This window comes from Carcharhinus amblyrhynchos, chromosome 5 (genome assembly GCF_965287045.1).
Source record: "Carcharhinus amblyrhynchos chromosome 5, sCarAmb.v2.hapA, whole genome shotgun sequence".
In the NCBI taxonomy this organism is placed as follows: domain Eukaryota; kingdom Metazoa; phylum Chordata; class Chondrichthyes; order Carcharhiniformes; family Carcharhinidae; genus Carcharhinus; species Carcharhinus amblyrhynchos.
The window spans coordinates 83,824,841-83,840,880 of record NC_137328.1 but is presented as its reverse complement, the minus strand read 5'-3'; the positions used below and the strand labels follow the sequence as shown (position 1 = coordinate 83,840,880).

Here is a 16,040-nt window from a genome sequence, read left to right as displayed (position 1 = left end):
TCAAACCAACCACAACTCTGAGGAATTCACTTTGATTTTCCTTACTGTTTCTGCTTTTCTGTGATGTTTGTAAATTCTTGGTATCATACCCGGGAATCCAGCTAGGCAACTCTCCAGTTCACAATTATGGACCCAGGGCCAATTGTGCTTTCTTGCTTAGTGTCTGTTAAATGAGGGCTATTTCTGATAGCGTGGTGGCACAGTGGTTAGCACTGCTGTCTCACAATGCCAGTGACCTGGGTTTGATTCCCCAGCTTGAGTCGCTGTCTGTGTGGAGTTTGCACGTTCTCCCCATGTTTGCGTGCATTTCCTCCTGGTCCTCCGGTTTCTTCCCACAGTCTGAAAGGCATGCTGATTCAGTGCATTGACCTGAACAGGCGCGAGAGTTGGTGATTGGGGAATTTCACAGTAACTTCAATACAGTGTTAATGTAAGCCTTACTTGTGACTAATAAATAAATAAACCATAAACTTTTGCTCTTTTCCTTCTACAGGCAGTTTCAGGCAAATTCTCTCTCTACATTTCTCAAAACTGCTCCCAGGCCCCAACAGCCAATCCAGGCAGCTTTCTCTCTCTACCTGTTTCCAAGCTGTTCCAGCTTCAGACATATACTACCTGGTATCTTTGAAAAATCACATAAATAAACCTGAAGTCACAAAGAAATTCCTCCCTGTGATCTGTCTCTCCAGCAATGATTTGATTTGATTTATTATTGTCACGTGTATTATTGTTTAAGTTTATTTATTAGTCACAAGTAAGGCTTACATTAACACTGCAATGAAGTTACCGTGAAATTCCCTGAGTCACCACAGTCTGGTGCCTGTTCTCATCAATGCACCTAACCAGCACGTCTTTCAGCTGAAACCGCAGCACCCATAGGAAACCCAAGAAGATACAGGGAGAATGTGCAAACTCCACAGAGACAGTGACCCAATCCGGGAATTGAACCCAGGTCCCTGGCGCTATGAGGCAGCAGTGCTAACCACTGTGCCACCATGCCACCCCACGTACAGTGAGAAGTATTGTTTATACAGACAAAGCATACCATCCATAGAGAAGGAAAGGAGACAGTGCAGAATGTTGTGTTACAGTCATAGCTAGGGTGTAGGGAAAGATCAACTTAATGCGAGGTTGGTCCATTCAAAAGTGTGGTGGCAGCAGGGAAGAAGCTGTTCTTGAATTGGTTGGTACATGTCCTCAGAATTTTGTATATTTTTCTCAATGGGAGAAGGTAGAAGAGAATATATCTGGGATATGTGGGGTCCTCGATTATACTGGCTGCTTTTCAAGGCAGCAGAAAGTATAGAGTCAATGGATGGGGGGCTGGCTTGTGTGATGAACTGAGCTTTGTTCAGGACCCTTTGTAGTTTTTTGTGATCTTGGACAGAGCAGGAGCCATATCAAGTTGTGATACAATCAGAAGGAAGGCTTTCTATGGTGCATCTGTAAAGGTTGACGAGAGTCATAGTGGATATGCCAAATTTCCTTTGCCTCCTGAGAAAGTAGAGGCGTTGTTGGGTTTTCTTAACTATAGCACATTATTGAGAGACTAGGACAGGATGTTGGTGATTTGAACACCGAGAAAAATTAAGCTCTCGACATTTCCACTTTGTCTCTGTTGATATAGACAGGGACATGCCCTCCACTAAGCTTCCTGAAATTGATGACTATCTCTTTCATTTTGTTGCCATTGAGGGAGAGATTGTCATTGTCACACCAGATCAGCAGATTCTCTGTCTCTTTTCTATACTACTGACTGTTCCAAAGAATTCAATTCATTAACTTCATTTCCTACCCTTTGATGTGAAAAATGTATTGATATTTTAACATTCTCCCTTGTTTAGTAGTTGCTGTCCAACATTTCTTTGTTCTGGGGAAATTACCTGAATAATTTATATTCCTAATGGGTACAACTGCAAACGTATTAAATTCACTGGTTCCATTTTCACACCTCAAACTGTGACTTATTTAAATAAATGAAGATCTTCCTTGGATTTGCACTTATTTTTGGGGAGTTTACAAATCTCCCAAAACAAGTTCATCTATTATCTTACATTTAGAACTTCAACCCTCACACTAAAAGTTACATTCCTAAGACATGAATCAGGAAATTAGACACTTCTGTGACAATGACTCAAAGAGCATCACTAAAACCAACTTATCACTCATTTTGTGTTATTTTGCATATCCTGCACAAATCTTCACCACTTTTACTGTTGCTGAGACCTATTTCCCAAAGGTTAAACTTGAGTGATGTGAGGAGAGATCTAAATCCAGCTGTTCAGATAGCTTGGCTAAGATTGGGAAGGTAAGCTTGATTGTAAATGTCAGAGAAAAGTGGGAGTCAAACATGAATCTCCAGCTGGGATTTTAACAATTTGGCTTTTTAATTAGTATACTATTCTCAAAAGTGATTCAACACTTGCTTATGGCATTTATATTAGTTTCAACTATGGCTGATGGAAAATGTAAATCCTTTGAAATTAACCCTACTGGGATTATAGAAATGTTCCCTTCATACTAAATTCAGTAATATAATGAAAACTTTTATGATTCCATTCTTTCAATATAAATATGAAAGGTCAGCATAGTTGCTTATATATATTCAAACAAAAAAAATAATTATTGTAGCACCATTACACAGTAACTTTCAAAAAAAGAATTGGATATGTAGTTGAAAAAGAGAAATATGGGCAAAGGGCAGGGAATTGGGACTAACTGAATAGCTCTTTCAAAACTCTGGCAATGATCTCCTTCTGTGCTATCTGATTCAATAAAAAACAAATGATCAGTGAATCTTGTGATATTAGTGGAGGAAGTACTAATCAGAGTACACTTGTCCCTGTTCAGCAATGAGGTCCAATGGACTCACCCATCCAATATGTGCATCTGAACTTTTACATTCCAATGAACAGAGGTGAAATGCACTGCTGGATCTTTCTCTGGGTGCCACCAACATTGCATGAAATTAACCCTGCCAATGAAGCCATAGGCTGGATGCTGCAGTCAGGGCAGTGCCAAAGTATGAGGTAAGCTGCAATTTAAATTGAGGTCAGCAGGTATGCTTCAGCTGACTGGAAAATCTACGCCTAGCTCTTCAAGAGTTGCAGTGGAATTTGAACCCACAACATCTCCTTTTAGAGACAAAAGTACTACCAACCATACCAAGCTGATATTTATAAAAAACCTCTGTCTAAAAACTTAAAATTCAATGTCAAAGTACCTGCAGTTCAGTATCTATGTCTGTGGTATCTATAATTTAGCAGCTGATGGAAGGAAAGTTGTCTATAAATCAATATAAAACCAAGCACAGCTCTCTTTTAATCGAATTTGCCCGAAGCTCTCTTGGAAGCTGTTCCATTTCCTGTGAAATTGCACCATCCTTGTTAATTTATTGCAGTTATGACTACCATTTATGATTTGTTAAAAACAGTAAGAATATTCCATTGAGAAGTCCTCTGGAAAACTAAGTGCTTCAGTAATAAATCTAATCTTATTTTGTTCAGTGAAGAGGATCATTAATTTGTTTATGATGCATGCAGATTCAATTCAGCTGAGCAATTATCCACCTGAGGGCACACCACTGAAATATAAATTACGTTGCAAGGTTTAGTTCATTTCTTAGTGATCACTGGTTACTATAAAGGCTATGAACCCTGACAATGTTCCAGCAATAGTACTAAAGATTTGAGCTCTGGAAATCGCCATGCCCCTAGCCAAGCTGCTCCAGTATAGTTACAACACTGGCATCTACCCGGCAATGTGGAAAATTACACAGGTATGTCATGTACAATAAAAGCAAGACAAATCCAACCCCCATCAGTCTACTCTCAATCATCAACAAAGTGATAGACTGGGTCATTAGCAGTTTTATCAACTGGCACTTGCTTAGCAATAAACGGCTCACTGATTTGGGTTCTGCTCAATCCCTGACCCGATTACAGCCTTGGTTCAAACATGGACAAGAGAGCTGAATTCCAGAGGTGAGGTGAGAGTGCCTGTCCAAGGCTACATTTGACCGAACATGGCATCAAGGAGTCCTCACAAAACTTGAGTCAATGGGAATCAGGGAAAAACTCTCCACTGGTTGGAGTCATACCTGGCACAAAGGAAGATGGTTATGTGTGTTGGAAGTCAGTCATTTCAGCTCCAGGACATCACTGCAGGAGTTCCTCAGGGTAGTGTCCTAGGCCCAACTACCAGCTGCATAACCAATGACCTTTCTTCCATCATTAGGCCAGATTATTGCATAATGTTCAGCACCACTCATGACTCCTCAGATACTGAGGCAGCCCATGCCCAAATGCAGCAAGACTGGTTTGGGCAAATAAGTGGCAAGTAACATTCATACCACACAAATGTCAGATAATGATTATCTCCAACAAGAGACAATCTAACCATTGTCCTATATGATTCAATGAAATTACCATCATTCAGTTCCATACTATTAACTCCCTGAAGAATGGTCTTATCCAATTAGTTGTTTTACTTTCCACAGATGTAGCCAGATCTGTTAAGTATTTCCAGCACTCTCCATTTTTATTTCAGATTTCTGGCATCTGTAGTACATATTCTGCTGTTATCACATTATTTTCTTGGATTCCCAGGGCATTTCCCATCCTTTTGTGTGGCCAGACGGAACACATCGGGGGCAATTTTACCATTTTTATTTGAAGTGCTGGGCTGACTTGAAATTGGGAGAGTTTCAGATCCGACTTCTGGGCTCGTTTTTAGTCCCCTCCCATTTGCACTTTGCCTGCAAAATTTTGAGTGCATCAGATTCGCACTGCAGAAGCCGGTGGGCAGGGCTTAACATGCCTGAAAGCCTGTAGTGGGAGGTAGTGTAGACCTCTGATGTTGCACATGCACATTAGCAGTAGCAAGGATCTGACAGACAAGTGAGAACTGTCAAGCCCCTCCTACTGCAGGCTGCCTGAAGCAGCTCCCTCTCCCCACAACCGTGGGGGGGCCACGGCCCGCGATGCAGCCCCCGCCAACCCTCCCCACTTAGCCCCGCCCCTGGCACTATCCAGTTGCCATTGCCCAGGTGCCCAGTGGCCATTGTCCAGGTGCCAAATTGGCATTGCCCAGGTGCCACTGCCAGCCTGACATTGCCCAAGGGACACATTCCCCTTGCCCTCAGCCTTCTTGGGGTGCGTCAATGGTCTCTGGTTCCACCGGTGAGGCAAAGTCGATTGCTTCCCACTCGTGGGGAACATGTCTATTCCTTGCCAGTGAGAATCTTTCCTGGAAAGGTTATAAAGGATGGCCTAGCCCAGACAACTGTGCGCCAGGTTCAGTGAGTAGATGCAAATGCCCATTTCAATAAATTTAAATATATAAGCCTGTTAGTGGGTTCACCAGCCAGGGTCAAGGCTTTAACTTGAACAGCGCACCATGGAAATGGTAGTATATGTTTGGAACTTGGCTGAAAACATAAAATTCATTTTTAAACAAAAAAAATCATCAATCCCTATTCCTCCCAAGACATTCAGAACAAATTACAACTTTCTAGCCTGCAATTCAGAATGCTTTACATTGTGCTAGCCACTCACAATATCAACCCCTGCTGATGTATCTAGTTAATCAACAGCATGGTTCACACTGCCTACACTTCAACTATTAAAATGACTAAACAGCAAACGAACAGAGGTGGACCAACTGTAAATCGTGATTCCCCACCCGTTTCCTAGAGTTATCAAATTTAGCCCCTTGGAAGATTCCTGGGACAGACAGAACTGTGCTATAGCATGATTCAATAATGTCAGGAAGAAGAAGAATGACATATTGGACAAATTGCATTAGATTTTAAAAGGTAGTTATTTGTAATTGTGTAATATCTCTATCACATTTAACTGCATCTCAACATCATTTCACCTGCTTAAATGTGAAGTGTACTGTTACTCATGCTACTACTAAGAATGCCTCGTTACAACAGGTCAGATCAAACCCTTTCTAATTCAATTTGTGAATCACTTCTGCCAGATACCAGCCAATGATTTATCCTTTTCATGTGCAATATGTAATTGATGACCATTCTTTTGCCACTGGACCATATCAAATACAATAGCACAAGAAGCGGCTGAGGGACAGGAGTTCAGCTATTCATATTTAGAATTACAATTAAATGAATGGTTGATTAACATAACAAATCAGATTCATACTCCAAAACAAGTTGGACCATAGGTTTCATTGTAAGAAGACAATTGGTATTATTAACTGACATTTAAAGAAGCATTACCACAATGAAAAGGTAGTTACCAAAGTTTTTCCAGTGTGCAGAGAAAAGCGGTGCTCACTCAGTGTAATAGTATACAGAAGTCACGCAATGATCCTTTTTTTATATGTGAAGGCTCTGTTGTCATCTGCATCCTTCCATCTATGCAAGGTGACAGACAAGCTATAAAACAAATCTATTGGGTATGAGATAGGTTCATAAGATGCATTTTGTTGAGGACTGAGTAGAGGCAGGTTTTACCTCAAAGTGCCACATATGAAGCGGTTATCAAGTCTCACTGCAGTCTGCTGTTTTCTGCATTGGCATCTGTTGCCAAGCAGTCATAGCCACTGATCATCATGCTGGTGCATGCTCACCCAAAGGCAATGTCACTATTTTCTTTTGTCTCCCAGGTATGAAAATCAATGTGTCAGGCCTTCATGCCATGCTTGAAGCTTTGCTCAAAGCAGAGCTTTGGACATCCTACGGATCTTCTGATTCCAGTTGCCTTGCCTAACAGAAACTTCTTGGATATGTAACTATTTTCCATCCTGTGAATTTTCACTATGAGAAAGTAGGATATAATGTTATGATGTAGAGATTGATCCCATTTTGAGAAGCCACGCTGAATTCCCCAAAAAGGAATACCTCGCTTTGTAATCTGTTAAATGTGTTTGGGCTGGTGTGAATTGTTCTTCATTAACATTTAGAGGTTCATTAATAGAAATATCTGACATCCACTAATAATTAATAATTAATAACTTGTTTATTTAACCAACCGAGAACAAGTAACATATCAATTAACATAAGGTACTACTGGAATGCTGTTCAAATAAACACAAGGTCCATTCATTACCAAAAAAGACAGAATTTAGTCACTCTCAAAAAATATACACAACCAGGTGTTTTGGCTTTGAAAAACATTTGGAGCTTTTCTGTCGATTCTGCTGTCTGTTCCGTAGGCTCTTTCTGATTTGGTACCCTTCATTACATAATGGAGAGTTCTCATAAGAGGTAAGTTAAACTGGTAGGGAGCTGCTATTCCCCTCCAGGTGTTGAGAGGTGACAGCCCTTGCATTGAACAGCAGGCAGGGAGTTGAATTCCTCTTTACAACTGTGATGACCTATCAATTTCCCTACACCAGACTAGTCTGACGTTGTCAACAACAGCAAATCCTAAATTGATAAGTTTCTGATAACTGAGTGTCTTCTTTTAATTGATAGGCTATCAAAATTCAGAAACCTGCAAAGCCTGTTACCAAGGCATGTTTTCACTAATAAAATCTTGATTGAATGGCATAATGCCAGCTCCACAATTTATGCCAAATGCTCCTTGTATTGGAAATCTTTATGGCATTGTGAAGCCTGACCAGAATTCTGTGAATAAAAAAGAAACAGCAAAAAGAAATCCAGAAAAATGACATGATTTTGAGGAGGGTAGTGAAAAGAACATAAAAACATAAGAATATAAGAAATAGGAGCAGGAGTAGGCCATTTGGCCCTTCGAGCCTGCTCCGCCATTCAATAAGATCATGGCTGATCTGTCGTGGCTCAGTTCCACATTCCCGCCCTCTCCCCATAACCCTTAATCCCCTCTCTTATCGAAAACCCATCAACCCGCGTCTTAAAAATATTTAGCGAGGCAGCCTCCACCACCTCAACGGGCAGAGAATTCCAGAGATTCACCACCCTTTGAGTGAAGAAGTTCCTCCTCAACTCCGTTCTAAACCGCCCCCCCTTTATCTTGAGGCTGTGCCCCCTAGTCCTACTGTCCTTTCTGAGTGGGAAGAGTCTCTCCACCTCTATCCTATCCATCCCATTCATCATCTTATACGTCTCAATGAGATCTCCCCTCATTCTTCTAAACTCTAATGAGTACAAGCCTAGTTTATTCAGCCTCTCCTCATAGCTCAACCCCCTCAACTCCGGTATCAGCCTAGTAAACCTCCTCTGCACTCCCTCCAAGGCCAAAATATCCTTGCGTAAGTACGGCGCCCAAAACTGCACACAGTACTCCAGCTGCGGTCTCACCAATGCCCTATACAGCCGCAGCAAGACCTCCCTACTTTTATATTCAATCCCCCTCGCTATGAAGGCCAGCATCCCATTTGCCTTCCTGACCACCTGCTACACCTGCAAGCTGGGTTTTTGCGACTCATGCACAAGGACCCCGAGGTCCCTCTGCACTGTCGCCTGCTGCAGTTTTTCTCCACATAAGTAATAATCCTTCCCACCATCAGACTCACCATGGACTATTCCCCAGAATCAGTTGCATTCTTGGACACATGCATCTCCATTAAGGACGGTCACCTCAGCACCTCACTGTACCGCAAGCCCACAGACAATCTCACAATGCTCCACTTCTCCAGTTTCCACCCTAAACATGTTAAAGAAGCCATTCCCTATGGACAAGCCCTCCGTACACACAGGATTTGCTCAGATGAGGAGGATCGTGACAGACACCTCCAGACCCTGAAAGATGCCCTCATAAGAACAGGATATGGTGCTCGACTCATAGATCGGCAGTTCCGATGCGCCACAGCGAAAAACCGCACCGATCTCCTCAGAAGGCAAACACAGGACACACTGGACAGAGTACCCTTCGTCGTCCAGTACTTCCCCGGAGCGGAGAAGCTATGACATCTTCTCCGGAGTCTTCAACATATCATTGATGAAGACGAACATCTCGCCAGGGCTATCCCCACACCCCCATTTCTTGCTTTCAGACAACCACATAACCTCAAACAGACCATTGTTCGCAGCAAACTACCCAGCCTTCAGGAGAACAGTGACCACAATACCACACAACCCTGCCACAGCAACCTCTGCAAGACATGCCGGATCATCGACATGGATACCATCATCACACGTGAGAATACCATCCACCAGGTACATGGTAAATACTCTTGCAACTCGGCCAACATTGTCTACCTGATACGTTGCAGGAAAGGATGTCCCGGAGCATGGTACATTGGGGAGACCATGCAGACGCTACGACAACGGATGAATGAACATCGCTCGACAGTCACCAGGCAAGACTGTTCCCTTCCTGTTGGCGAACACTTCAGTGGTCATGGGCATTCAGCCTCTGACCTTCGGGTAAGCATTCTCCAAGGCGGCCTTCACGACACACGACAGCGCACTGACAGAGACTGATAGCCAAGTTCCGCACACATGAGGACGGTCTCAACAGGGATCTTGGGTTCATGTCACACTATCTGTAACCCCCGTGACTTGCCTGGGTTTGCAAAACCTCACTCACTATACTGTCTGGAGACAATACACATCTCTTTAAACTGTGATCAGTGCTCCTTCCACTCACATTATCAGCCACTTCAGGTCTTGAACAGCAGGTTAGGTGTAAGGATTCACATTCTAATCAGTAATCTCTAAACTGTCTGTGCTTTATATGCTCTGTCTGAGGCCAGAACTCTCCATTCACCTGACGAAGGGGCTAACCCCGAAAGCTTGTGAGTATATTATCAAATAAATAGGTTGGACTAAAACCTGGTGTTGTCAGACTTTTTACTGTGTTTACGCCAGTCCAACGCCGGCATATCCACATCATGACTCCTATTTGACAACCAGGGTTGTCAAAAGGTACAAAGATTTTTCAGTTCCATTTTTATGTGAAAAATTTTAATATTATGGTTGATGGATATGAATTACAGTGTAATAGACTTCTCATACTTTTAAGGATTGAATAATAAAGCAGACTGTATTAAATCTGTGTTAGGCAGATGTCACTGCCCAACAATGAAGTAATTGTTAACATCATTACATTGGTCTGACAACAGGATTAATAACTATACATTATGACATTATTCTGAAACAACTCAAAATAAGTTAATTAAGTTTTTTTTAACTGTGCCAAGGCTATCAATGTTAATTAATCAGAAATTCATTATTTATTTCCATATTACCTTAGTCAGTCAATGCTGAAATTTATTATTAATGACCATCTCAACATTGAAATTTTAACTCACTTCAGACCCATTTAGATTTTAAACAGGGGCAGAGTTCTCCCATCTGCAACTACATCCATGGTGGGAACAAGGCTCCCCGCTGCTGAGGCCGGGGGAAAAATCATGTCATATCTTCATCAATCATGTATCTGATGGTTTAGTGCTCTATTCCATGGCACAGTGGACTTGATTGCATGCATCCCATCTGGGTGTCACAATATCACTGACTCACCATTGAAGGAAGAAGCTGGACCTCCTGAAGAAAGAAGATGGATATCCAGGAACATTCTGAGGCTGGAAGATAGAATTCTTCAATGACACTGAACATGAAAGATCCACTGGAAAGATGCTGTGGTGTTCCCGGTCCATGGTAGCCGGTGACCTCTATCCCAAACCTTGGAGGTAGCCTCAGCCACTCTTCAGGTATGTCCTGACTTCTGCACACCACGGTGTTCCTGATGTGTTTAGGACTGGCATGTTTTCCTGTTAGTGTTGCAGAGAATCAGGCTTGGGAGAAAGATTCCAGTTGTGGGATGCAAATCAGTTTCAAGCTTGCCACCAGCAGGCTTCCCGATCTTCCATGCCAGGCATCAGTGGAAGATTCCAAGAGAAAATCACACTGGCATAAAACTAATTCTGTCACACTCCCAGCCAGCCATTGAACCAGCTGGCTGGGCATGGAACAATTTTGCCCCCAGTTTTAGTCATGATCTTCACTTTAAATACGTAAAGACAGCAAGCAGCAAACTTCCCAAATTTACAAAAGGAATCAATTCTCAGACTTAACTATGGGCTTGCAATGTAATACGATGCTTGTACATATTTCTGTTGTTTGCTTGAATTTCTTTCCTCACCATTCAATTCAAAGTATTTGTGAGTGGGTAAAGAGCAATGGGACACCTACGTAAATGAGGAAGCAGCAGCATATCTCCTTAGCCAATGAGATTCAAGGGTAGAGAAAGATGGAGAAGGAAATAGTGAATTAGCATGCAGAAAGAGGGTCAATGAGAAGAGAAGAACAGCTGAATTAACAGAGAGGGCAATGTGATTGACAGTAAGGAAAATATTAAAAATTCTAAATTTTAAAAACCTCTAAGAACAAATTACTACTAACATCAGGAATAAGACGCCACAGTTTCAATGGTTCTCTTTTTAGGCCCTTCCAATAGAGTGGCATGGTAAGAATTTAAATGCACTGTCATCATTAAAAGGATCTGAACATTGTAGGCCAAAAGTGACCCCTCTGCAGTGAGTTTAGTTTGTTTTTAACAACATAAATGCAGTAATTTTTGAAACTCATAGTTGAAGTTGATGATGATCTCTTTACATTAGGCAAGTAGCAAAATAGTCTAGTTATTTATGGCAGTTCGCAATTTAAAAGGAGTTTTTTCTTTTCCACACATTACTGAGTCATTTACACACTAATGAGAAGGTGTACGTTAAACTCAAGGGCTGGGATTCCAGCTATCAGTAGACAGAAACGTATTCATGAAGGAGAGTTTTTGAAGTTTCACACTATCCTTTTCATGGTTTGTAATATTTCCAAATTTTATATCTTTTGGTAATATTTAATATGTAAATGAAAAGGATAATAATGTAACCATGTTTATATACTTTAATCAGAAATATTGAAACCCTCCAATTTGGGAGCTATTCAATTAGTCTCAAAGAGAAACCCAACAGAATCTATTACCTTTGGGCATTCTTTCTTGAACATTTCTTGAAATATTCTAGTGTAATTCTTGCATTAATCAAAAAATGATTCCCTCAAGGTAATTTCTGAACTGACAATACATTGTGAGTAATATAGATAGCACACTGAGTACCTTATTATGGAATATGTCTTAACTATTTGTCACACTGATGACTCATAACTTCAACAACTAGGATTTAATATAACACTTCTAACATAGGAAAACATGTGAATTTATCTAGACAGTGTCGCTCATGAAACTAAAAGTTGTATTATGCCAGCTTTCCATTCTATGTAAGAAATGTTGTTATGGTGCATTATGGTGTTTTTAAATCAGTAAATGTTTGCTGGGGGTTTCAGCAGAACTTCAATCAAATTTCTTACCTCCACGATCTCGTATTGCTAGATTGTGACCACGTTTTAGCAGAATATTCAGTTGATACATTCCTGTGTTTGCTGAAGGGAGATCCATGTTGCTTGATCCAAGTGCTTGACTTATCTGCACAAAAAAAGAAATTATGTCAATTTAAAGTTTTCTAATAAGGTACTGAAAAAATAATTGCTTTGAAACTAGCAATAATATTTCTAAGATATTTTCTGATTTTTTTTATTTTAACAGTGTCCCTACAGTATGCACCAATTCCATCAAGGAACGCCCTGTTCTGTAATGCTGATCTAAATCTTCAAGTGGGAGAAATTTGGTACTGCTTTCCTTTCCAATTTTCCTCCTACCCTGAGAGAAAGCAGATAACCTCTTCTTGGTGCTTCTGTACAATGACACACCCAGATGGTAAAATATCACATTTGGAGAGTTCTGGGCACCTTCTGCAAATTAATGTGGCAATAGATTAAAAACAAATGTACTGGCACATTTCTTATATCAAAGTCGATAATCCTCTGTATAAGGATTTGCTTCCACACGCCATTAATATTTCCAGCTATTGCTTTTCATTCAAAATTGAAGGAATCAATCAAGTAACATAATCACAATTGGAGGTGTCCATTGATTAGTGACATACTTGGAAATTTGGTGTTCTGGATTTGGCTGTTTTGTTCAACAAATTGTTTTGTCAGTTTTACCTCACTGTGGAATAGTTACTCTCTCCACCTCCCTCCATTATTTTATATCCACCTGACAGAATGTGGGGAAAGTCACGAGTCCAAAGGAAAAAATGTACACGGTTTTACCGTGCTGATATTATTTACTTTTAAATTGGGAAAGGGAAAGCAAGTTGCTCACAGCTAAATTTGCATGTAAAAGTATAAAAGGCACCAGATGCATATTTCGTGAAATCAATTGTAAATTGAAAATGTGCTGCAAATGCAAATGAGTTGCTGAAATTTGGCTGCTAAATTAACAACTTTGATTAGCAAATTTCAATTTCAAACATTTAAGGTGCTTATAGTGCACTCCTGTATGCATTATTTTACACAAGCATTTAAATAAATAGGTTTACATTGATATAAAAATAGGACACATAGAAATATATTACAAATATGTTAAATATTTGTGCACAGTGGCATTGTGGTTAGTATTGCTGCTTCACAGTGCCAAGAACCCAATTCAATTCCCAGCTTAGGTCACTGTATGGAGTTTGCACGTTCTCCCCTTGTCTGCATGGGTTTCCTCCGGATGCTGTGGTATCCTCCCACAGTCCAAAAATGTGCAGGTTAGATGGATTGGCCATGTTAAATTGTCCCCTAGTGTCCCACTATGTGAAAATTAGGGGGACTAAGGGAATAAGTATGTGGGGTTACTCTATCGATGAACCAATGGCTTCAAAAAAGCTTTGCAAGTAATGACAGTTAGCATATTTTTGTATCTCTTGGGCTCTCTTTTTCCATCGCGTCCTTTTTCTTCCAGATTTGTCTTGGGTGCCACCATTGAATCGTTGAAATGTTGCCTCCCTGGCTCGTGACTTTGATTTGTTTCATCAGGCAGAAAAGCAACTCACTTTGTTCTAGTGGTCACATATTTCTGCATCATTTTTGTTCAACCACTCCTGCTGATAATGATGCTCCTCAAACTCAAGAGGCTAATACAGCTGATGTTGTTGATCCCACAGTACTGAAATTGAGTTGGATGTTTCATTGTTTTATCAATTACATTGTTAAGGTTTAATGGTAATTATATTGTTAAAAGGTGGATATTTGAGCACCTAAAAAGATGGCGATAGCTTGGGCACAGTGGGATTGGCAATAGTGTTGACTGTGAACTAAGTCAATAAACTCTCTCTCAAGCAAAAAAAGCAGCTGTATTTTAGTTTTAACTTCACCAACTGGCATAGACCCAATTAACAGGATGCTTGAAGATTTTCTAGATTGATTGTGAGCAGAATTTGGGATTCCCTTCTTTGATTGGACTGCTTTAGGGCTGAAACATTAGTTTTCTTCCTCTTTTTACTTTTGTTTTCTGCCCTGGTACTAGTTGGATGTTCATCACTAATCGATCAAGTCAGTGATCGTCCAGTAGGCATCAGTCTCTACATGGAGCTAATGATAGACACCACTGAGATCTTTGACTTGAACAGTGACATAATCCACAAACGTACCAGTGTTTTGATCTAGAGTGTCTCTGTGTGACTTTGTATTTGCCCTTCGGGAAGACGATTGTGTGTTGTAATGAAGCCATGTTGAGTACACTGACAGTAGGAACATGCCATTTGCATTTCCGATCCAGCTTGACCCAATTGTTCCTCTCCAGACATTGGAGCCACAACCAACCCCGACATTAAAGCCCCCAACAGTAGGATGATCTTTTCTTTTTTTAGGATGGCAGTGAGACTTTTATCAAGGTCAGAATAGAACTTTTCCCGAGCACCTTCATCCAAATCAAGGGTTGGGGCATAAGGCATATTAATTACAATCCTTGAGTAGTAGGAGGCAACCAATGCAGGAATTGTCTAAGAGTGCGACACTCTCCAATCAGTTTCAGTGCTGACTAACAGTAAGAGTGATGATACATCATGGGGAGAGGGAGGGAGGGGAGGGGAGGAGAAAGGAGGGTGGGGTTTGCACTGTCTGAGCACATTGACAGTGTTTTAGGAAACGATTACTGCACAGGAGGCCATACCAATGTGGAAATGTAGTGGCCATAGGGAATTTGGTCATTTGCCAAATGCAAAGGCATTTCTATAATGCCTGACATGAATATTGAATGGTGAGTTATCACCCTAATACCAGACTAAAAGATATTGCAGAGCATTTTGAAAGGGTAGTTATGGTTCAAATTGGAACTAATGAAATAAGTTCAGTAAAGGCCTGGTGTCCAACAGACAGATTTTCAGGGCCTAGGGATAAAATTAAGGAGCAGGACCTTAAAGGAAGTAATCTCTTGATTAGTCCCATTACCATGCACTAATCAAGGTAGGAGTAGTATGATAAGAAAGATTAATGAGTAGCTGGAGAAATTGGGTGGGATTTTATGGCCTTGCTCACGCGAGACCGAAAATTCCCGCCCAAGGGCAAGGGACATTTCTGTTGTTTGCCCTTCACCCACTCCAATTCCGTGGCGGGTGAGATGGTAGAATTCCAATGATTGTGTCAAATTGCTGGGCATTGGGACCACTTTTGGAGACGAGATGAAGAGGCTGCACCTCAACAAGCCCAAGGCTAACATCCTTGTCAGGAAATTAACCCAGTGATGTGGGGAATGGTTTAAACTAACTTGCTGTGGGATAGCAATTAGAATAAAGCATCAAGGAGGAGATGAAAGGATTGGGGCAAACAGCACTAGAACAAAAATAAATTTAGAAATAAGAAGGATCAAACAGGAGAAAAATGTCAGGCAGACTAATATTGGTTTAGTGTCCATTTGCAAAAATACATAGAGTGTATTAAATAAGGTTAGTAAGCTATAGGCATAAGTACATTAGATTATGATATAGTGGCAGTAATGGAGACCTGGCACAAAGGGGCAGAATGGATACCCAGTATTCCTTAATACAATGAATTCAGCAAAGATAGGGACGGGGAAAAACGTGACATTAATACGGTGATGCAAATTAATACTATTCCTGATTCAAAGAATCATAGAATCCCTACAATACAGAAGAAGGCCATTCAGACCTTTAAGTCTCTACCGATCAAAATCCTACCCAGGCCCTATTCCTGTAATACCATACATTTAATCTACTCATCCCCACACTAGGTACAACTTAGCATG

At 40.9% G+C, this 16,040-nt stretch overlaps 1 protein-coding gene across 1 annotated transcript in view; it reads right to left on the bottom strand.

Moving 5' to 3' along the window:
* Window positions 1–16,040, bottom strand: part of mctp1a (multiple C2 domains, transmembrane 1a) — a 505,516-nt gene that overhangs the window by 368,101 nt on the left and 121,375 nt on the right. The window contains exon 2 of the mRNA XM_080189110.1: window positions 12,260–12,374. Within this exon, the coding sequence (XP_080045236.1) occupies window positions 12,260–12,374 (115 nt within the window). The remainder of the gene's footprint in view (window positions 1–12,259; window positions 12,375–16,040) is intronic.